Genomic DNA, 22,443 nt, shown 5'->3' on the forward strand with positions numbered 1-22,443 from the left:
TTAGCTTTTATGTGAATTCCTTTTTCATGTTTATTGTTGAAAGAACCCCACACATTTTAGAATGTTAACTGTCCAGACAGTACTATTTTTACATAGATAACTGTTTAAAAACGGTCACATTCTTTTAAAATGGATAACAATGACTATGAACACCTTTTCATTTAAACCATGATGTTTACCAATTACTTGTCAAGCCTGGAGAACTAGTGCTAAATTAATTCTCATCTAGTTTTTGGTCATTGTCAGTGTAGCAGATACTGTGGCTTCTCCCTGGTCTTGTGCTTTGTGTTTTGATTTGGTTCTGTGACCACACGTTGCATGGATTCAGACTGAACACTACAGCTGATCATGTGAGATCTTGTGACCGTATGACTCAAGATCAGGTTAAGCAAAGAAGACCAACATTTCATTGATCATCATTCCATAAACATAAACCAGAAAGCTGGAACCAGCATCTGACACTTACTAATCATTTAGGGCTGATACAGTGTTTCTTAAAGGCTTGAAATATAGAGGAGGAAATTAATCCAATGAAAGCAAAATCCTCTAGACTTGTGGCAGCTTGCCTAATAGTCAGTGACTGCACTGTGTCTGTATTCCATTCTAGAATATTCAAACCCCTGTCCAGTTTGCTGAGGGGGGATGACACATTCTTATTTATGTCAACTATGTGTCATATGAGTCCAGCTACTCAGTCAGCTGCTTTGTTCAGTAAGAGGAATGGTATGGCTCACTGATGGTTTTGCCAATGACTAATAACTGATACCCCATAATTAACTGAAGTCAGCTCATAAAACCAGGTGTTCTGTGATGACCTATAGACACTGTGACATCTGGCCACATACTTATTAGTATTAATAGTTAATAAATAAATAATAATAAAAAAAAACATCTTAATTGTAGAACCTTTCTTCAGGACAGTGCAGCAAGGCATGGTTCGGTTACCAATCCGAACACACAACTATTTGTACCCTTAAGCATCCAGCCAATGTCTTTTTCCAACTGCATAATGGTACCTCCAAAATCTCCTCTTAGGAGTTCTGCTGATTCTGTAATGATCGTATTTGACCAATCAATGGTCTTGCCAATTTTCACTACACCCATATGTGCCAGTTTTGTAGTCTTGGTAGCTTGGCAAGAAGGATAACCAAATTCACCATGTTGTTTTCCCACCAGACCTATCCAAGCTGTATCCTGCCTTCCACCCAATGACTGCCGAGATAGGATCTAGCTCCCCCTACAACCCGGAAAGATAAGCAGCTTAGAAAATGTGTGTGTGTTTTCTCACCAGGGTCGTACAGGACAGTACATATGATCAAGCATTTTCACATTACTTCCACTGACAAGTGTCCCTTCTCACTGGGGTAATGGGGTTCCAAGCTGGAATGCACTGTTGAGGCTAGAAATGACACAGACTACTGATCGGTTAAATGCAGTCATCTCATGGTGTCAATCAAGTTAGATAGTTAAATCAGAACCTGAAGCACTGTCAGCACCTGAAGTGCTGTCGTGAGATGGAAAACCATCTGGCCAGGGTATGGATCGATCTGGGTTTGGATTTGTACATGCACTCTGCTGCACGGTATGGGTCACATGACAATGGAAATCGCAACAACACGTGATAGAACAGATTTGTAACCAAACCATGCTGTACCACACTGTCCAGTGGAAAAGCATTATTAGCTTAAATGGAAAAAAGTGTGCTAGGACCCTTTCTTGCTCTTCGCAGACAGCTTGATGGGTGGTGGCTCTATGTTGAGCTCCTCTCTGAGTTCTTCCAGGTTCTGCTCCCAGCGTCGCTCATAGAAAACACTCAGTACACAACGCGCACGGCTGCCACTGCGCAAAGCCCATGGCCCAAGAGACCCCATGAGCTTTTGGAGACGACTGAAAAACACAAATACACGCAGCTGAATTCACCCATTATAAGCACAACAGAACACTAATTCAAGCTGGAGGTAACTTAGTTTAGAACAGGGTCTAATACTTATTTACCTGGGGGCCACTAGCAAACTAGTCATTATCAAAAGTGTCCCACTTTTACCTTCATAATGTTTGACCTAACATTGAGGACTAAAGTATGGAAAAAGTTCTAACTACATTTTACTCAACTACCACAAACCACCTCTACTACATACAATAGTAATTATAATTTTATATAGCTTAAGTGAGAAACCCAGCCACAATGTACGGCAGGCAATGCAAATTTAGCTGCAGAAAAATAGAAAAAAATTATGGGCGGATAAAGGATAAATTGTCAATATTGTGACAGGCCATATGAAGCTCTCTCAGGCTGGCAGTACCCTTCTTTAGAATCTTCTTAAATCTGCTGACAGAATCCCTGGCCATTGACATGTTTAATAAACTTAAGCAATACCACTGTGCCTGATAAACTTGTACTGGCATAACACTTACCATGTCAGTGTCACTGCTGTGCACTGCTGTGCAGAGAACCAACCACCTAAATAATCTGGGCACCAGTGGTAATAGTGGTAAATGGGGTAATGGGGGGCTGAAATATCGCACATAGCAACAGATGGGACACTGACTGTACAACTTTATAGTCAATCTTAATGCAGGTGGACTTTAAAATGTCCAGTGAGTATTTCTTTTTTGTTTTTGTTTAAAAATTTTCTCCCATTTTCTCACCAATTTTAGTTGTATTCACTTCTATCTGCTAGCTAGGTCTTCCCCAGTCACATGATACTACCAGCACTTGGAGGGTGAAGGCTAGCATGAGCCTTTTCTCAGATATGTGATACCAGCCTCTGCATCTTTTAAAGATGTTGCGAACACAACATAAGTGATAGCGGGAGAGGGAGGACCATCCTATCCAGCCAGAGAAAGCAAGGTCAATTATGCTCTCCTGGCCACAGATGTCTAGGGGATTGAAGTTGTGATCTTCTGATGGGGGGTCACAGTGGGTATTTTTTCATGAATGAGTGAAGAGTCATAAGGTGATATATAATAAAATCAATGAAAAATATCCAGAAAATATTAAATACAGGGCATTCTTTGTGAATAGTCAATATGACGGTAGAGATTTTGGAACAGTTCAGACAAAAGATGATGGTAAAAACGAATAAGAACTGCAGAAGAATTCAGTGTCAGCAATGAGGTACCATAATGCATTAGATATTTACTAAAAAAATCCAGAGGAAGTACTGTTAATACATGTGGAACTCTTTTGTAATGATGGAATCCTCCAGTGAGAAACAATGGTCACTACTTGGTCAGATTTAGTCACATTCTTTTTCAACAAAATATAAAAAAGACACAGTAGAAAACACAATACACAGAGTTCCTTAAACTACAGTCAGTAAGTTTTAGTTAATGCTTCTTCATTGGCTTAATCATACTGTAACTGGTTCAACATTCTCATAGCGGATACAAAGCCATCTTTTTTATTTTGTTCAAACTGGATTGATTTTATTATTCACTGAGATACTTCATGTAGCATTGTCAAAGCAATAAGCCATGAGCTTATTTGCTAGTGATTTTATTCCACTTTGTGTTGTGCCTGAACTCTGTTAACTGTGATAAAATCACTGTAACATGGCCTAAAGTGAGTTATTGAATTTACAAAACAGCGCCATTAGAAAATATATTATCTTGATCCATATCTGCAAGATTTTATACATTGTAGCGCTGCACCACACCACTGTGTGCTAAAGTTTTAACGTCCCCAGTCAGATTACATGTTTTGTTGATTTTCTGAGTGAAAAAAAGTTAACACATCCTCTACATGGAACACACTTTGCTGAGTTTAACATTTTGGGCAAAAAAAAAAACATAAAATGTAAAATGTGCCATAATTTTTGCCCAAGATACACTTTAGATTTTATTTTATTATCAATATGTGAAATTTAGTAAATAAACAGTAAACAGTTCACTTAGAAAATCAACAAAATATGTAAATTCACAAAGGGTGCCCAGATTTTGCATGTGATTGTAATTGTTTGAGTGGATAACTACATGACTGAGCAGGTGTACATTTATTCATAACATGTGTCGTTTGTTAGCAGTAAGCTATGTTTGCCAAGCAACAAAAGAAAACATTTTCCTATGATAAGCTAATGGTTAATGGTTTTCACTCAGTACATTAATACAGAATTTAATCAATGTGTGTGTTCATATGTGTGCACTGAGGGCTTTGTACATGGCCAATCAGATTTTAGAACAGGAGTTATACATACAGTATGTGTACTTTTCTTATCCAGTGCAATGAAAACCCAAGGGATACAAAGGCCTCACCTGATGGATAGACGAAGTGGACCCAGGGCTGCTCCCAGAATGCACATGGGAAGACCTGTCTGAGCAGCCTCAAACCACTTGACTGCAACTTCACCTATAACATACAGCAAAAATATTCCCATTACTCTCCTTCAACGCTCAAATTAATACACAAAGTAATATCTACTACACATACACAGTGTGCTTAATCATTTGTGCTGTACAATATCTGACACTGTGGTAACATGGGCAACAAATCACAAAGAGTGGTGCTTAATTGTCTTTTGATATTTTCCTTATAAAAACTACACAAACTGAACTCTAATGAACCAACTATATATGACTGACTTTGTAACACCGCCCTTAAAAGATCACGCTGGTAAAACTTACCAAGCATATTGGTTGGCATGCCTAGCAATGTATGCAGTAGATCATGCACTTCTCTGTATCGCTGCATCACATATGCTAGTTCTTCATCATCAACAAATTTCACATCAGCACGTGTGTCAGGCGTGACTTTCTGAAAAGGAACAAAGACAACACTAAGATGCTAAGATGTTTCAGATAAAAAATGCATCAATTAAATTGTGCTCTTACACTTACATTCTCATCCAGGAATCTGAGATATTCTCTTCCTAGAGAACCATCAGGAAGGGTGGACATACTAGAAATGTCCAGCGTAGACAGGCGGATCCTTGGACGTTCTCTGAAAACATTTTGAAAGTTTTGAAGACATTTTTTTACAATGACAAAGACGAGCACGCTCAAATTAGTGCTGAGGAACATATCACCATGAATATATATCAGGGTATTGTGATCTAGTTAATTTTTTACTTTTTATATTGTACTTTATGCATGTTGCTCAGGACCTTAGTTATGTGAAATATACAGTGCCTTGCAAAAGTATCTATTTCTGTACATCTGTACTTCAAGATGACACTTTGATATTTTGTGCTGTCATACTTTATTTAAAAAGTGATATTTAAAAGTGATAAAAGTACTGTGGTACTGGTTTATGTTCAAATTAAAATATTTTGTGACAAAACTTGCTAACTAAAATTAGCTGTTTGCATAAGTATTGAACCCCATTCTGTGGACATTCAAACAGATGAAAAATATCATCCTAGTAAAGACACAACTGGCTTACAATTCTTGTGAATCAATAAAAATGTTCAATTTTTCTGGATGAAACACCCCCTTAATTCAAGTACCACTGAACAGACTGCTCTAATTAAATAAAGGTAGAGACATACACAAGATAGGACAAGGCTACAAAATATTATCTGGGTGTTTGGATTTTCCAGTGAGCGCAGCTGGATCAATTGTGAGAAAATGGAACCTGCATCATACCACCTAGGCACTGCCTAAACAAGCCTGTCCCTCAAACTCAAGAAGGGAACTTGTGAATGAAGTGGAGGAGTGAAGGTCAATGGTATCAATATCAAGAGCTCTGTACACAACTGGCCTGTATGGGAGGGTGACTAGAAAAAACACCACTGAAGAAAAAAACAAATCAAATTTTGTCAGAGTTTGCCAGAAATAATTAGAGTGGATAAAGTTTTGTGGTCAGATTAGACAAAACAAGGACCTTTTTGGCCAAAATTCAAAATGCTATATGTGGCACAACCTACCACTGCCCATAATTCAGCAAACACCATCCCAACAGTAATTATGTTGCAGAGCTGCTCTTCCTCAGATGGGACAGGGAATCTTGTTAAATTTGAAGGATGACTGGATTGTTCCAAATACAGGGAAATACTGTAAGACAATCTACTTCAGTCTGCTAAAAATGTAAGACTTGTGAGAAACTTCACCTTTCAGCAGGGTAGTGACCCCAAGCACAAGGCCAACAGCACCAAAAGGGTGCATGTTCTACAATGGCCAAGTCACAGCCCAGATCTAAATCCAATTGAGAATCTGTGGCCCTATTTGAAAACTGCAGTCCACAAGTGATACCCAACAAACCTGAACAATCTGGAGCAAATGTGCAAAAAACAGATTTATCTATTATTGCAGCAAAAGGTGGATCTACCAAGTACTAGTCCGAAGGGGTTGAATGAGGGGTGAGGAGCATTTTTAGATTTTTTTTTTTTTTTCAAGATCTGCTGACAAATAATGCACTTGGACTTTGAAAATATACTTGAAGAGCATATTGGTTTGCAATAAAAAATGGAACAATCTGTATCATTTGTAATTCAAATGAAGGGGGTTGAACACATTGGCAAGGTACTGTATGTCATTTTGTTTTGTATGTTAGATTGTTTGAAAAGAACACTTTAAAATACACTTTCAAAAAGAACACAATTTCTTGTTTGGTAACATTTGGTGTCCTTTGGTGTAAAGGAGTATCAGTACTCAGAAACATGAATTCACAAACTTTACTATTGCTATCTTAAATATTGTATGTCATGATATATACTACAATGATTTTATTAATATCGTCTAGCATTGCATGGGGTCTCTGGGTAATACATTGTTATCAGCTCTACATATAGGTCATTGTAACTGGGTTATATGAGGAACCTGCAACCTTACAAACAAAGGTTTTCATACGTGAGAATGGTGTAACCTTCAGGGTCATTCCTCATCCTGTTCCTTAATTTGATCAGGGCCATGTGCCCGGTTGTCTCCCCAAGCACTGCCACCATATCTGCGGGAAGGAAAACAATATGTTCTTTATTTGCAATGACACTGAAATGATATTGCAATGATACTCTCACCATTCACAATAACGGACTTGTGCATTATTGTTGTTGATGCTTCCAGAAAATAAATACGCATCTTCTTTTTTCCATTTCCTTTCAGTATTTTTTCAGTAAGTTTTAATTGCAAGTAAAAAGGCAATCAATTTTTGATAATTTCAGTCAGCAATTAAATCCAAGAATCTAGTATTTGCAATACAAGCCTCACCGTGTCTGTAGGGATTCTGCAGAGCAGCTACTCCAGATCCCACAGCCAGCAGAGCTTTTTGAAGAGGGCTGGTTTGGATGTGGCCTGGATATAACATGCCATAGTGGTGGTCTGAACTCCAGATGGTGTGCTGCTGCCTGGCCAAAACTGCAGCAAAGAGATGTTCAAGGAATGCCTTAGTTTAATGCATTTGGTTCATTCATACATTGTTACCACATACTAACTAGTTGGCTAGCTAGCTAGTTGGCTATATTATTGAGTTTTGTCAGAAAAAGTAGATATGCCCATGACTCAAATCTAACTAACCTTGGTAGAGGTGTGCAGACTGATACTGAAATATTTATGCTCCTGATGCTGACATCTCTTTTTGAGAAATGATCCGCATGAGAAAATACAGATACTGAACATTTTGTTTCAGTGCACCAAAAGTGAAAAGTGAGAAAATATGCAGTAGGGACAACCTGAAACAAATATGCAGTAGTGACAACCTGTATTTGTGTGTTATTTGAGCCAAAACCTCAAAACCATTTACTAGTGAAGACATTTTAGGGTTTTTATCTCTTCTCATTTAAGGTGATGACAGTGTGGTCTTGTATGAATGGAAAAAACTGCAGTAGGGCATAATTATTTCACTCCACTATTTCATTCTAAAAGTCAGTTTACGTGCCAGTTTAGTAAACAGTAATGAAAAGAATCTGAACTACAGTTGGGCAATATGACCATATTTTTGTTGTTATCGTGATCAGCTTTGATATTATGATAGTGTTTCTGAGCTTATCGTGAATATCATTCATAAATCAATACTTCCCAACTGCATGTTGCATTAAATGAAGAGTAAAATTAGTCCTGTTTGGCGATTCTCTTTAAACATGACATTACTTGTACACTGTATCAAAATATCATATGTATCATGTATTGTGAAAAGGTATTGTGATATTATATTTTGCTTTATTGCCCAACTGTCAACTGAAATATGATATTTTAATGTCCACATTTATTGTGTTTCATTGTAGAAAACACAAAAAATTAATCTTTAATACATCAGAAAACGTTTAAAAATATCAAAAAATCTGAAAAAACACTTTGGTATTACTTAGTCTAAGAACTGAAGAAAATTAGCGATTACACCCATTCCTTAACCTCAGCAATCTAATTTTCAAGATATATGCCCATCTTTCGCACACTTTCCAAACCAGTGAAGCCACATGACACCAAGAAATTAAACTGAACATTAAAAAAAATACAGCTTTGTAAATAAATAAAAACTATATTATTTAGTTTTGGAATTATTTCAGTAACTTTTAAAGTTTTGCTTACCTTATAAAAAATTCCTCACATAAAAAAGCGCCAAAAAGTGTTATTCTGTTGTTATGGTCAAGCTTGTAGCAAAAGAACCACCCTTTTTGATGCTATATAGAACCATTTTCAAAAATATTCCATGTAGAACCATATACAATACATTCTGCATCAGTCTGATCCATTTCACCATGCATATAACTCTAAATAGAACCATTCCCTTTACTAAACAACCCTCTTTCTAAGAGCGAGGGTTAACAGAATTCCACTGATTTGTCCAAATGTGTGCATAATTAATTGGTTAAGATGTAAACAAAGTCATTCAGAGTGGTCTGATGTGAAATGCTTCTTTCTAGGAAAAAAAAAAAAAAAAAATACACAATCACTGTGCTGATAATCAGACTTCTGAATTACTTCATGACCAAAAAGTTATTGCATGATGTGGTTAAGAATATGCTGCCTGATGTCTGAGATGTTGCTTTCATTTTAAAATTGGCATTACAGGCCAATGCAGGGCGTTCGCAGTAAAATAGTACGGACAGGATTATTGCTGTACCATTACAACATTACATACACTGCTCAAAAAATAAATAAAGGGAACACTCAAATAACACATCCTACATCTGAATGAATGAAATATTCTCATTGAATACTTTGTTCTGTACAAAGTTGAATGTGCTGACAACAAAATCACAGAAAAATCATCAGTGGAAATCAAATTAATTAACGAATGGAGGCCTGGATTTGGAGTCACACACAAAATTAAAGTGGAAAAACACACTACAGGTTTTGATGCAATGTCCTTAAAACAAGTCAAACCTCCACATGCCTGTATAACATCCCTACAATGCCTGGGCATGCTCCTGATGAGGTGGCGGATGGTCTCCTGAGGGATCTCCGCCCAGACCTGGACTAAAGCATCCGCCAACTCCTGGACAGTCTGTGGTGCAACGTGATGTTGGTGGATGGAGTGAGACATGATGTCCCAGATGTGCTCAATCGGATTCAGGTCTGGGGAACGGACGGGCCAGTCCATAGCTTCAATGCCTTCATCTTGCAGGAACTGCTGACACACTCCAGCCACATGAGGTCTAGCACTGTCCTGCATTAGGAGGAACCCAGGGCCAATTGTACCAGCATATGGTCTCACAAGGGGTCTGAGGATCTCATCTCGGTACCCAATGGCAGTCAGGCTACCTCTGGCGAGCACATGGAGTGCTGCGCGTCCCTCCAAAGAAATGCCACCCCACACCATTACTGCCAAACCGGTCATGCTGAAGGATGTTGCAGGCAGCCTATGGACACTACGCTGACAGACACAGCAAACCTTCTTGCCACAGCTCGCATTGATGTGCCATCCTGGATGAGCTGCACTACCTGAGCCACTTGTGTGGGTTGTAGAGTCCGTCTCATGCTACCACGAGAAGTTTGATTTACTTGGAGTTATATTGTGTTGTTTAAGTGTTCCCTTTATTTTTTGAGCAGTGTATAAACACACCGTTGACATGTGTAAGTCCACTAGTCAAACTGGACAGTAAATAAAACGGCTATGTTTGCGCTATAGACGTCTCGGCCCCTTCTTCCTATCACCACCAATAAAAATCAGAGGCAGGACGTCTCTCTGCAATGTCTAAGTTAACCTACAGAACTGCATTTCAAATCAAACAGTTTACACATTGAGACAAGTCGGCGGAATTCACCTTTAAAGTTTGCCAGCAAACTAAGGAAATACTCCACACGAGACAGGCAGCTTAAGCTAGCTAAGCTAAGCTAAGACAGATATTTAGAAAGTTATATTTAGTTGGCACACACAACATACATTTGCCGTTAACGGAGAGAGACGCGACATTGTAAGTATATCGTGGTAATTTAAACGCAGCCATCCTTTAGTTGTAGTTTCGCTTTATCTTGAAGAGCCTGAAGCTTCTCGGGCTGTGGCTGTAGCATTGCTGAGGCTGGCTAGCTAGTTTACGTCACGTCACCTTGATATGCCGCCAATCGTAGAGCTGCTGTCGTTATAAAGACAGTCAACGTTGTGTTGCCTAACTATAAAGGCAGTCGCGCTGCACTTGCAGGAAGAATTTGGTAAGTGAGGCAGTCGATATGGTCTCTGTCAGCAGTTACTTCCCAGACACGGCGTTTACATCCGTCGGGCGGTTTCTCTATTGGGTTCTTGGTTGGAGTTGTGTGGAACAGGCCGGCCTCGTGTAGCGATAATATATCCCTGGGAGGCTGTTAGTTTGGTGTTAAGACTTTCTGTTCTGACAGATTCATTTAACCTAAAGCTTAACCAAAATTCGGATACTCTTTTAAATATTATGACGTTTGGTCCTTCATTACCCACATCATTTTATAGGCTCGTTGAAACGTTTTTCTAGTTACTGAAGTTAAATGTTTTCGCTAGTGTGTTGACTTTAGACTGGCTAGGTTAGGTTAGCAAAGAAGGAAGCAAACATACTGAGGAGAGAGCACCTAGCCTCGATTATTCTCACCGATGTTGCTGTTTGTAGTTATTTTGTTTCACACCGGTACTAACTCAGGTATTTACATGCACTCCTGACGTTACAGTTTTAGCTCCGTGTTATAGGTTTGTCTATTAACGTTGTGTCCTTCAGTAAGCTAGCTAGCTAAAGCTAATGATAAGAATACTTGTTGTTTAGCTAGCTTACTAGATAGCTAAATACGTAACCTACATGCTTGTTCCTATTTGAGCACGTCATGTAACCGTTTAGGCTTAAAAGGCTATAACGTACTGTAAGACGTGTAACCTAAGCTATATGTCCTTCATAAATAGTTGCCTTCCTTTTTATAACACGTAAAAGTAGGTAACTAACTAACTGTGAAATAACTACCCAAATAAATGCATGAAATACTGTAAAATAACAATTATTAGCTAATTACGTTGTGTATATATACATCAGTGTATATATCGGTGTATGATGAACAGTTTGTGCATTGATTAGTAATTTAGCAAAGACGTGCTAAAACAGTCTTATTGGAACTTGTGAACTATAGAAACTTTAGGTTAGATGTTCATATATAACTGTGGTTTCGAGAAAACAGCCGTTGCTTGACAGCAATATAAGGCATATAAACAAAGTAAAACACAACAACGGTTACTTAGCAACAGTACTATATGGTAAATATACAAAATACAGCGCAACAAAAAGCTGTCTTGCACAGCAGTATTACATGGTATATTTGCAATGTATATTATACAAATACAGCTTATATGACAAAACCAAGCATTTTGAATTGAAGGATTTTTCTTCAGTCAGAGATTTTAAACCCTAATCCACATTTATTTCTGCAGATGATCTGATAATGTCCAACAATTTAGACAGTGTGGTTATTCGTATTGCAGTGATATGCTGTGAAACGTGTATTTTTGCAGAATCACAAATGCTTTTGTCACAGCTTCTTCATGAAATGTGCTGTGTAAAGTCCTGTGTCTGTTATATTTTGAGTGAAATTCATTTAAAAGTATAACATGTTTTGAATCAAGTAAGAGCTTACTGTGTATACAGTTTATTGAGCAATTTATTAAGTGTGTTACTTTAAGTTCTATAGTAATATATTGACTATATAGCCAGATTTTCTACGGTATTCTTAGTAAAGTTCTAGTAAATTCAGACAATTATTACAGATTACTACACATGTATTCTAGATAATGAGGCAGTACTACAGAAATATTAGAGAAGGTCTTTATCTTTATAGATTATAGACATGGCTCTAGCACTATGAAAATCTTGTAGTAATACTGTGGTGTTTTTGGGTAAAAGAGGTGGTGCATTCTGCTGTTACTGGAGTTACTGAATAAGAATGTATTGATTTTGAAAGGACACATCCATTGTGCATGATTTTACATATGATTAATTCATATATTTCATTCATTTTGCTTCCTCATGCTGAACCATAAAGTTGCCAGACATTCATGACACATCCCTTTCAAATCTGTATATGTGGTCATCTGTTCCTCTTTCGGAACTAAAGAGTTTTCTTCTTTAACATTTCCCCATGTCACTAATGCTGTAAGAGTTACTGGAAGTGTAGATACTGAGAGAATGAATGAAAATGTGTGTACCAAGATAATCACTTCTCTACATAATACATTGAGATTTGCTTTTGGGACATGCCATTGCAAGTAGATTCTCCTAAAAGAGCAAGCAGATTAAGGAAATGGGAAAATTTCCTGCATAGCAAAAACATGACTTGCAAAGCGCTTGCAAATGCAACCATGGCTTTTTATGCTTGATAGCTAGCTAACCGAGAAAATATTACATGTGATTTCATCTGTACAATTGGCTGCCTTACTGTAGGAGTAGTGTAGTGGGAAAGCAGTTGTCCTTTATGGCAACTAAATTTATTAATTCATTCAAAGTGTTGAAATAAAAGTTAATTTTGTCACACAGCCAACAAACAGCAATGTTGATATTGTAGCCCCAAAAATGCTGTCCCCTAAATCAGGAATGTATTATTGGACCTGGAGCAGCATTACCATTAGCGTCTATAAATTGCATAGGGATTGGCTCAGTGGTGCACATACTCCTGGTAGTATGCACTCTGGACCACACTGTTTGCTTTAAGGAAGCTTGTTGTGTCAGTGATGTTATAAAAACAGCGTGTTGACGTTAACAATGCTGATTGGCTGATTGAAGAGGGTGGTCATGTGCACAATAATTTAAAAATCCTACCTTTTTGAATGCTTAAAGTTCTGCTTAAAGGGGGGGGGGGGTATATTTTATCAAAAAAAGGGTAGTTTTGAATGGACGTCTGTAAAGAAACCAGGCAGGATTTATACTGTTCGGCTGTTGGGACTGGCTGGATGCAACCGACCAGTCAAACCTCGCCCCTGCTTAAAACTCTCTTGTGTCTCAACACCAGGCAGTCATTAAGCAACAGACGTTGACTGTTGACATGCCATCAGAGCTTTCCAAAAGAAACTGATTCATTACTGTTTATTTCATTGTTTTCTTACAACTTTGCTAATGTGCTACAACAGGTCCAGTAGTCAAGGAGATCAGTTAGTCTTATCGAAGATACTTTAGTGTAGGCTTTAATTAAGATAATTACATCTTTTGAGTTGCACCCAATTTCCCATGTGCAAATCGCCGCCTAGTTTCCATACATGGAACAAATTCTCTTCTAATATGTAAAACACTACCAAAAGGGCATAGCATAGGTTTTATGGTTTGATTTGCATCTCTTCTCAGAAGGCTTTAGCGTTTAGGTGAGAGATGATGAGGTTTTTCCATTAGTCATGTGAGTGCAACCTTACCTATCCTCTATTGCTTTCTGTTTCTTTGTTGTGCTCACAAATTTTCACTAGATGATTGGGAAAGAAATCAAGTAAAGAAGGCAAGAAAAACATTTTGGGATGTGCCCTTTGTCACTAATTGAGTGCCACCTGCTGGACAAAACTCGGGCACATATTCCTATTTACCAGTATCTTAAGAGATGGACTTATTCAGTTTGAATACGAATTGAATCATAGCAAAAGTTTATTTAGGATTGTGTGTCATAAAGTTCAGTATTTTGTATGTCTAATGAGAATTCCTTTGTTTTTGCTTTCTTGTCTCAAAGGATGAGCAGCATTACGGGTAAATGGAAGGGAATGGCACGTCTATCTTTGACCTCCTCTGTGGACTCCATATTGCTGGGTATACCACGGCAGGTACTGTCCGTGTCTATGGAACCGAAATACCAGTGCCAGCAGTGCAAGGAGGTTCTTAGGAAGCCCTTTCAAGCCCAGTGTGGACATCGCTTCTGTGTATCCTGTTTTAAGCAGCTCACCAGGTACCCAAGGCTCTCCTGGCCCCATGCCTTCCAGAGCTTGCCACCTTTCTTCCCAGACAGGCTTGCTCAGATCCACCCAGTTCTCCTTCTTCTTGCTCAGACCCACCCAGTCCCATCCTCCTCCTCCTCCTCCTCCGTCATTTACTGCCTTTATCCAACATTTGTGGCAGAGGATGTCATCACCATATGCTCTTTCTTTGGTGAGCTCTGCAACCATGAAGTAATGTTATTTTAAGTTAGTGATGTCAACATTCAAATTGTTGCTGTTGTAAGAAAACCTTGTATCTTCAAAGCGGTAAGAAGGTTAACAACATTCTTAAAATTCTTGAAAGTAATTTTTAACCATTTTGGTCCATCTGTCATTAAATTTATACAATGTAAAGGGCGGCTGACATTAAGTGGTGTAAAAAAATACAGTAACATCCAAAACAAATAATGGGAGTTAATAGGTTTTCTTATGACAACAACAATATTTACGATATATGCAAGATCCCGACCCACTACAAGTTCAGGAGAAATGGATTGAAATCTGTGGTTTAGTTAAACTGTAACAGCTCTAGTGGGTTTTGGACATAATGTGGATGACTTTAATAAGGAGTAGAAGGAGCGGAACTGAGCAGAATGGATTATATATATTTATTTCTTTACTCATGCTTATATACATTCACTGATTAATTTGTTGAAACATTTGGGGAAAAGTCCTATGACGCAGTTTCACCAACGAGGCAAAAATATACCCAAAGGAGATGCTAAGAAATGGGTGGTGACTTAAACTCATTAAAAGAAAATGGGTCAACAGTTTCCCACTTTTTCTAATCTTGAATTTTCTCCTGGAAACTGAGTGTGCAGATTCAGTTCCACTTTTCGGTTTAGCCTTGCTTTGCGTGTCGTGTAGATGCTTTACATGCTGTCTTTAAATGTTTTTCCACCTTTCTTCTCACTACATTGCAAATCCTGAGCTAATCCAACTGTTGTGTCTCATGGTTTGCTTTCATGTATGGGACAAGGTCCTGATTTGTTTGCAATTTACAATCACCTGTTTTATTCCCACCAGCTGTGGCCCCATACCCTGTGAAGCCTGCCGTGCTGAGGGTATATTTGAAGTGGATCTTTCTATGCTTAATTTTTGTGAGGTAGGAAGCTTTTCTCTGAATGATGTTTACTCTTAATGTGAGCGAGCATTCCATTCCTTCTACTGCTCCTCCTTTATTTAGTTACAGACATTATGGCAAGAAATGTACTTTCACTGTGTCTGTACTAAGAAGGAAGAAAAAACACAAAATGCCCAGTAAAGGCACATGCACATGGTTAATCAGCAACAGCTTTTGCAGAATTGCTGACTTACAGGAAGAGTAAATGACAGCTGTGTTTAACTTCTTTCTTTCAGGCATTTCCAGACAATGCTGCTCGGAGAGAAATTGATAGCTTGCCTGCAAAATGCCCAAACGAAGGCTGTAGTTGGACTGGAACACTGAAAGACTATGAGGTAAAATGATCAAAGGGTCCCCTCACTCCCAGCTTGCTTTATGTTTATTCACGTAAGAGTGATTCCATGTCATTAAAAGGTATTTCCTGGCAGTAGTTTTAAGCAAATATAAGCCAAGTTGTATGTTCAGCGTGTTTAGTTAGAGCTTGTTGTTTAGTCAGAGACTGTAGTTTAACAGGTTTCTCTGGCTTAACCAGAACACCCACACCCAGACTGTCCGTCGCCAAATGGGCGGAAGCATGAGCTATGGGGGAAGGGTGGAAAGTCCCAAACTGTTCAAGCCTGAAACGAAATAGCTCTGGAAATCACCCGCACAGGCAGCATAACTAACAGCTGTATCAGTGTGAGAAACTCTGTTCTCAAAACCTCAGATAAGTCCCCTTAAAAAAATGATCGAGATGAACCTATTTGTTTGATTCAGCCAATCCCTTTGCTGTTTTTGCTCAAAGATAAAGATAAAAGGATCCATGTCACATTAAACGTTTATGTCAAACAAGAACCGTGGAAATAAAAGTGAAGTGAGGGGAAATGTTTTTTTCTGTGCTATCAGCAAAATATAGCTTTTGGTTGAGATTAGATCTGGCAAGAGCAAAGGCATATTAACTTTTACTGCCATTATTATGAAAAGTCTGATTACTCAAGTGCCTCCTTTATTCTAAGAAGCTTCTCTCAGATGTACTTTAGTGCGGGGTCATATCTAGCTGGAAATGACTAACCGATTACCTTACTGTGAGTAATTGCATGATGAATATTCAGAGCAGAGTTTTCCTACCCTTGAAATTTAGTAAAACTAGAATGAAATGATTGTCTTATGAGTCATTCTTACCATGTGATCTTGCCATACTGCACTTTACTCCTTTTGGACATATTTAGACTGATTTATATCTTGATTATCAGTTTCATCAGTACTCATGAAGTTGAACCCACAAGTAGCTGTTAGGTTGAACATGTAGTGTATGACTCAGTCTGCAAGAAATGCGGAAATGTGGTTAAACTTGCATGAACATGTTGTTCAGGGTGCTTTGTCGTTGTTAATTGCTCTGCATGCAGTGTGATGTTGCAAAAGAATTCTTGCAAAACATTTCATTCTAGATGCACCTGAATATGTTCTTATTAAACCTCTAGTCTTCCATTTGGTCTAGATTAGCTGTTAAAGGCTGCAAATGAATGTTTTATGCATGGATCTTCTATATGCATTGTTCAAGCCAAATGTGAAGTGGTATACTCTGAATTCAAGCTAAACAGGAAATTGATCTAAAGTTACCCTTTACACTCTCCATAATTTTATGTAACTATTCAAGCTTTTTTACTATTCATGGCCATAGTAAATGAAAGACCATGGAAGCTTCTTGTTGATATTTCACACACACTGTAAAGACCAAGGTCAAACTTTCTGTTCAGTTTATACTTCATGTCCTGTTTTGATATATACACAAGCTGTAAATCACAATGGTTTTCGGTTAGACACTCCCACTTGCATTATGTCTTTACTACTATCAGAATACATTATTGATCCCGGAGTGAAACTTGATTAGCCTAAAGGTGCAGTGTGTATGATTTTAGAGAAATCTATTAACAGAAATTGAATATTATATACAAAACCATATTTTCAATAGTGTATCATCACCTGTAACTACAAATCACGATGGAGGCAATACAGGAGCTGAGTACAAGATATTGCTCCTTTTTAAATTTTACCGCAACGAAACATGCTGGCACATCATCCATTCAGGAGCTTGAGCTAAGAGCTTGCATAGAAATTGACGAGCCCCTTCACCATCTAACTCCACTTGGCTCTAGTTTTAGCTTGTTGGCTAAATATGAAGGGGCAGTCTCAATCAGGCCCTCCTCCTTATGCACCTATGAAAGCTTAACATTTTAAATTGAAATATATTTGAATATCTAAACAGGTTTTTAAACATACTTCTGTGTGGTGCAAAATTTTTACTTGTGCTGCTGAATTTTAGTCTTGCACCAGTGTTTACGCCTGAAGAATTGAGCCTGCAGCCTTGTGTATTATGACTGAAATCAGACACACCATGGAGAGTACTGAAATAGCCCATAATCTTGTTTACATGCAGCACATTTGATTGGTTCACTAGTTGGTGATATGATTAGCTGTGTGTGTGTGCATACATGCACATATAAAACAGCATATTGGGATGAAGACAAAGCTAAAAGAAGACAAACTCTTTGGACACACTGTTCATCAGCTCTTAACAAAGCTCATGGAGTTATTGCTATGAATATTGAATGTTCCCATCAAGAGAACTTCTCAAAGATCAAGATTATGCTGTTCTCCAAATGTGATTAAATCATGAGCTCAGCCCATCATTTTTATAGATTTGTTTTGTATTTGCACAAATCAGTTGTCTTGGATATATCTGCATTAGAATTAGAAGGTATGCTTCAAAATGTATTTGGTATTCAAAGGATGTTCTGAATAAATGGAAAATGCCTAAAATGTGTCATCGTCCTGTGTTTGGAAAGGAGATTGAGCAGGGATAAAAGCTTTAGTGTTTTCCCCATTGCACTGTGATCAAAGCTAGTGATAAACCGCAGTTAAGCAGCAGGTTTCTCTGTTCTAAAGCTATCAACAAGGTTATGGTAAGCACAGTTATAAATGATGGGATTCCTTGATTCCTTGATGGGAGTTTATTGATTTGACTTGATGTGGTTGGTTAGTGTAGTGGTTAACACCTTTGCCTTCTACGCTGTAGACTGGGGTTCAATACCCCAGCAGGGCAAGTACCCTACACTATACCAATAAGAGTCCTTGGGCAAGACTCCTAACACCACCTTTGCCTTCCTGTGTAAAATGATCTAATTGTAAGTCGCTCTGGATAAGAGCGTCAGCCAAATGCCGTAAATGATTCAAACCTACTTGAGAAAGTCAAACAGCTTGATCCATTTCCATTTAAAGGAAAAAAAAATAATTTCATAGGCTACAACTCATTAATTGTACCCCCTATTAGCTAAACTATTTTTCACATTCATTTTCTGCTTTAGTTTTGTGATGTCATATGTTTACATTTTTGTTTGTCACATTTAAAGAAATAGGAATTTTATTTAACAAGCAAACAAAAATAGAAATATACATCATAATGTGGTAGCCTTTTAGTGTTACACTGAGAAATCAATAGTAAGCCCTTAGCAATATAAATTACACTTTGTGCACACTAAAGGCAGCATTATGCTTCTTCTACATAGTGATGGAAAACACAGTAGCGTGCATAAAGCTCCAATTGCACATGCTAATGTATTTTATTGTCCAAAAGAAATGCAAATTTATATATATATTTTTTTAGAGTCCAATATGATGACAGAAAAGAAACCCTTATTGTGGCTGATGCGGAGATCATAATCTGAATTTTAATTTACTCACATTTATTTTTTTACATTAATTTATGTTGATAATTTATTTAATTGATAATTATTTAGAAGTCTCTCTTATCTAAAGCCCTTTGCAAGAATATGTGGAAATCTTGTCGCTGTTCCTAAAAATGAAGAACAGGGATATGGAACTGATTACAACAGCTAACAGCGAGTCCAACGCAAGGATGTAAAAAAAAAAAAAAAAAGAAAGGGAAAAAAAAAAAAGTAATAGCCAAAAGAACAAAGGCTGCATGCTAAAAGAACCCCAGCTACAATTTTCTTTCAAAGGAAAAAAAACTTGTAGTGGAACATGAACTTGAACTTAAAAAAGCTGAATTAATTATGAAAACATAACTAAACAATCTTAAATATTCACATACTGTACTTACCTCTATATTATCATTATTCGTCCAGTTATGTCTTCATATCTGAAAAAGGCTACTGTAACTCAGCAGCCTGTCTTTTTGGAGCAGTCATAAAAAGTCGGGCTAAAGATATGTAACACTTGGTTGTAAATTGGAAACTGATTTATAAAACAAATATTAAAATGTTAGTGACAAGTCAGTCATCTGTAAGAATTCATGTCATTAAGTTACATCACGTGCTTTTAGCGCACATTGCAGGGAAACTCAAAGTGGCCTATGGAGGGTGCTGTAGGGCTCTAGAACTGGGGTTCAATTTTGAGTTCATCCAATCAGGTCACTCTTGCTTGACCAAAATGAGTTTTATTGCTCATCTGTTTTTATTAGCAATTCATGCCTCAGGCACAATTTGAGCATCTGTAAAGAGACGGGTATTAAGCAGATTATGCAGACACTGCAGCGCTAATGTGCTACTAGAAAAGGAGGAAAGCATGCTCTGATGATGAATTTGCTTGCGTGATGTTGACCAACACAACGTTCCCACCAACAGCTAAACAGTGTCCAGCTGTAAACAGACCAAGACCTGCGATGTTTGCCAGACCATGGTTCAGTTGTTTGGTGTAGACCAGAGTATGGGTAGAGTGTCCACACATGTCAGAATGGACCAAACTAAAGAGAAAGTTTCATAGGTCAGCACTAAAAAATGTATGTGTGCAAGCGCCCTGAGGATCTCTGGCTAGCTAACTGTAAGCATTGCGTGCCTGCGGCTGTTTAGTCCCAAACTGATGTTTAATTTAGCCTACTTCTGGTCTGTTAATGTTTATAGGTTTTTTTTGTTATTTAAAAATGTTCGTTTTTTTTTTTTTTTTTTTTTTTTTATTGTATTATTAGCACAATTTTTTTTTTACTCATGTTGATGTGACTTAAAATGCTGTTACTGGCCCACTATGAACTATGCCCCTCCCTCTTCGCAGCAGTACCCTCTATTGGTCGAACTAAGCCTGTGGACCAATACAAGGTGCTTTATGCTTAGCAGCTCAGCGTTGTGGGTTAGCATTTGAGAAACCCTGCTCTAGAGGAAGAGAAATTCTGATCACACGTGCTTCAGTGTGCATGCAAGACAAAAACAGGGCACAGAATTACAGATTCTCATTTCCAGATTCTCATCCATATACAGACCCACAGCAGTTGAATGTTTCCCTGGTTATTGGGTTAACTCTGTGTAATCAGGTTACTGGTACAGCTTATTTTTGAGCTTCCACAGAAGTTCCTTAAAATTGTTGAAAATTACTGGCAATAGTTGTAATCTACAGATAATTTCCTCTTGTATGTGCTTCCCCAGGTGCAGCACGAAGGCCGATGTGAGTTTGAGCGTGTGAAGTGTGAAGCATGCCAAATGTTTATCCTACTTACTGACAAAGACCGTCACAATGAGAGAGAGTGTGAAGCCAGGACTCTGAACTGCAAGTACTGCAAAGTCTCCTTCAGCTTCAAAGACATTAAGGTAAATAACTACAAACTTCTGATAAAGTGCTGTGTCTATCATATCTGCATATATGTCACATATACAGTAGCCTCTTGTAGCACTGAATGTGCTACCCCGGACTCGAGGAGGATGCTGGAGGCAGGGTTCTGGGTCGCAGCAGCCATTACTTTAATTCACATGCACTTTTCAGTGGCTTAGGCTAGCTTTTCATCTTTCTAACTCAAGCTTTTCAGCTGTTCAGTCAGTCTCTTGCTGCTGCTTGTCCCTCCCTCCCTCTCTGTTCCCCCCTCAGCTTTTTTTAAAAGGCGCTCACGCTGCCAGCCAGATCAGCATCAGCACCTGAGCCGAGAGAGCATGAGAGCTCGTTGCTCTGCCTCCCCGTCACCAGCTGGCAACTCAGCTGTGGAGCTCGAGATTCGCTCTGTGTCCTGGTTCTTCTCGTGGCCGGCCCCGTCGTCCTCATCCAGGGTGGGAAGGTGGGAGAAGCCAGGGTCGCGCTGGCGTCTTCGCCGGCAGGTGGGGCCTCGGCAACGTCTTCCCCGGCCGTAAGGGGAGGGTAAAGGAAATGAGCTCTGAGTCTTCTCGGAGCGGGGATAGGATGGGAGGGGAGAGAAGAGCCATTCCAAGGACAGGAAGGGAACGGAGATGTGCTCCGAGAGCTCTCAAGGCAGGATGGGGAGCAGGGAGAAGGGCTCCTGGGAGCTGGGCCTGGAGGCTTGAGGGGTGGTGAGAGGGGGGCTCCTTTAATGTTCGCAATTCCTTCCGCCAAATTATAGTTCCTTAACGAGCAGCTTGTTGCAACGTCATAATAATGAGCTCCGCTCACTCGCTGTCATTACCACTGAGCACGTTTGGCGAATGGTATTCGGTTCATTTCTGGCTGATTCCAGGTTGTTTAGGTTTTCTTCTGTCAGAGCTGCTGAATGAAAAGCTGCTCAGTGGTAAGACCTTTTGGGAAGTTAGTGTAGTCTGATCAAATCAGCTGTGGGTCAAATGTGATCTTCAAAGTGTCCGTTTTCTGTTTCTGTAAAAACATCCAAATGGCTTGAGCGTCTCCTACAGGTGTCAAACTCATTGCTTAGCGACAATGTCTCAACGGAGTGATAGTGTAAAAACCTGTGATGTTATGGCGAAATATCAGCACGGTTAGAATGTCTCTCAACCAATCAGCTCGCGTGGCTGGAACTAACTGTTGTATAAGTGTGTGTGTGTATGTGTGTGTGTGTGTGTGTGTGTGTGTGTGTGTGTGTGTGTGTGTGTGTGTGTGTGTGTATATATATATATTTGATTATGCATCCCTCATTGTTTTTCCACATTGAAAACTGCAAGTTACGTACATCTGGTTTCTCAACAATGTTGACACAGATCAACAGTGATGAGAAACATTGTATGGAAATGCCACAGAATTTCATTTCTGCCAAGAAAGTGGTTCTCAGTTAAGTAAAGTGTTGCAATTTCTAGTTTAAAGGGAGGAAATCTTTCTTAGGAATTAATTGCTT

General features: G+C 38.7%; 2 protein-coding genes across 8 annotated transcripts in view; one reads left to right on the forward strand and one right to left on the reverse strand.

The window, feature by feature from the left end:
- Positions 1-10,560, reverse strand: coq4 (coenzyme Q4 homolog (S. cerevisiae)). 4 transcript variants are annotated; one of them, XM_037533695.1, is made up of 8 exons: positions 10,259-10,391; positions 8,461-8,474; positions 7,144-7,290; positions 6,787-6,883; positions 4,837-4,939; positions 4,624-4,753; positions 4,255-4,348; positions 1-1,887 (listed from the first exon to the last, which is right to left on the reverse strand). In XM_037533695.1, exons 3-8 carry the CDS (start codon positions 7,238-7,240, stop codon positions 1,704-1,706), a joined length of 705 nt encoding a protein of 234 aa, XP_037389592.1. In that variant the 5' UTR covers positions 7,241-7,290; positions 8,461-8,474; positions 10,259-10,391; the 3' UTR covers positions 1-1,703. The 4 variants fall into 4 exon arrangements, with proteins under 4 accessions (XP_037389592.1, XP_017569638.1, XP_017569635.1 ...); XM_017714149.2 differs by lacking the exons at positions 8,461-8,474; positions 10,259-10,391 and adding an exon at positions 10,422-10,560; XM_017714146.1 differs by lacking the exon at positions 8,461-8,474 and having other exon boundaries at positions 10,259-10,415.
- Positions 10,402-22,443, forward strand: part of traf2b (Tnf receptor-associated factor 2b) — a 21,962-nt gene continuing 9,920 nt past the window's right edge. Inside the window, exons 1-5 of one of the 4 annotated variants that reach the window (XM_017714142.2) lie at positions 10,402-10,524; positions 14,023-14,235; positions 15,290-15,368; positions 15,623-15,721; positions 20,801-20,962. In XM_017714142.2, the coding sequence (XP_017569631.1) occupies positions 14,024-14,235; positions 15,290-15,368; positions 15,623-15,721; positions 20,801-20,962 (552 nt within the window). In that variant the 5' untranslated portion in view covers positions 10,402-10,524; position 14,023. Of the gene's footprint in view, positions 10,525-10,679; positions 10,980-11,015; positions 14,236-14,257; positions 14,436-15,289; positions 15,369-15,622; positions 15,722-20,800; positions 20,963-22,443 lie in introns of those variants that run through there. The other 3 variants (XM_017714144.2, XM_017714141.2, XM_017714145.2) reach the window with 3 other exon arrangements.

The sequence above is a fragment of the Pygocentrus nattereri genome, chromosome 23 (assembly GCF_015220715.1).
Source record: "Pygocentrus nattereri isolate fPygNat1 chromosome 23, fPygNat1.pri, whole genome shotgun sequence".
Taxonomy (NCBI): domain Eukaryota; kingdom Metazoa; phylum Chordata; class Actinopteri; order Characiformes; family Serrasalmidae; genus Pygocentrus; species Pygocentrus nattereri.

Excerpts from the sequence above, each read along its gene's own strand:
- coq4 (XM_017714146.1), bottom strand. The coding sequence starts at position 10,322 with ATGGCTGCGTTTAAATTACCACGATATACTTACAATGTCGCGTCTCTC. Across the intron at positions 7,291-10,258 it reads TCTCTCCGTTAACGGCAAAT|TTTTGGCCAGGCAGCAGCAC; the intron begins GTATGTTGTGTG and ends TCTTTGCTGCAG. Across the intron at positions 4,349-4,623 it reads CATGCCAACCAATATGCTTG|GTGAAGTTGCAGTCAAGTGG; the intron begins GTAAGTTTTACC and ends TGTATGTTATAG.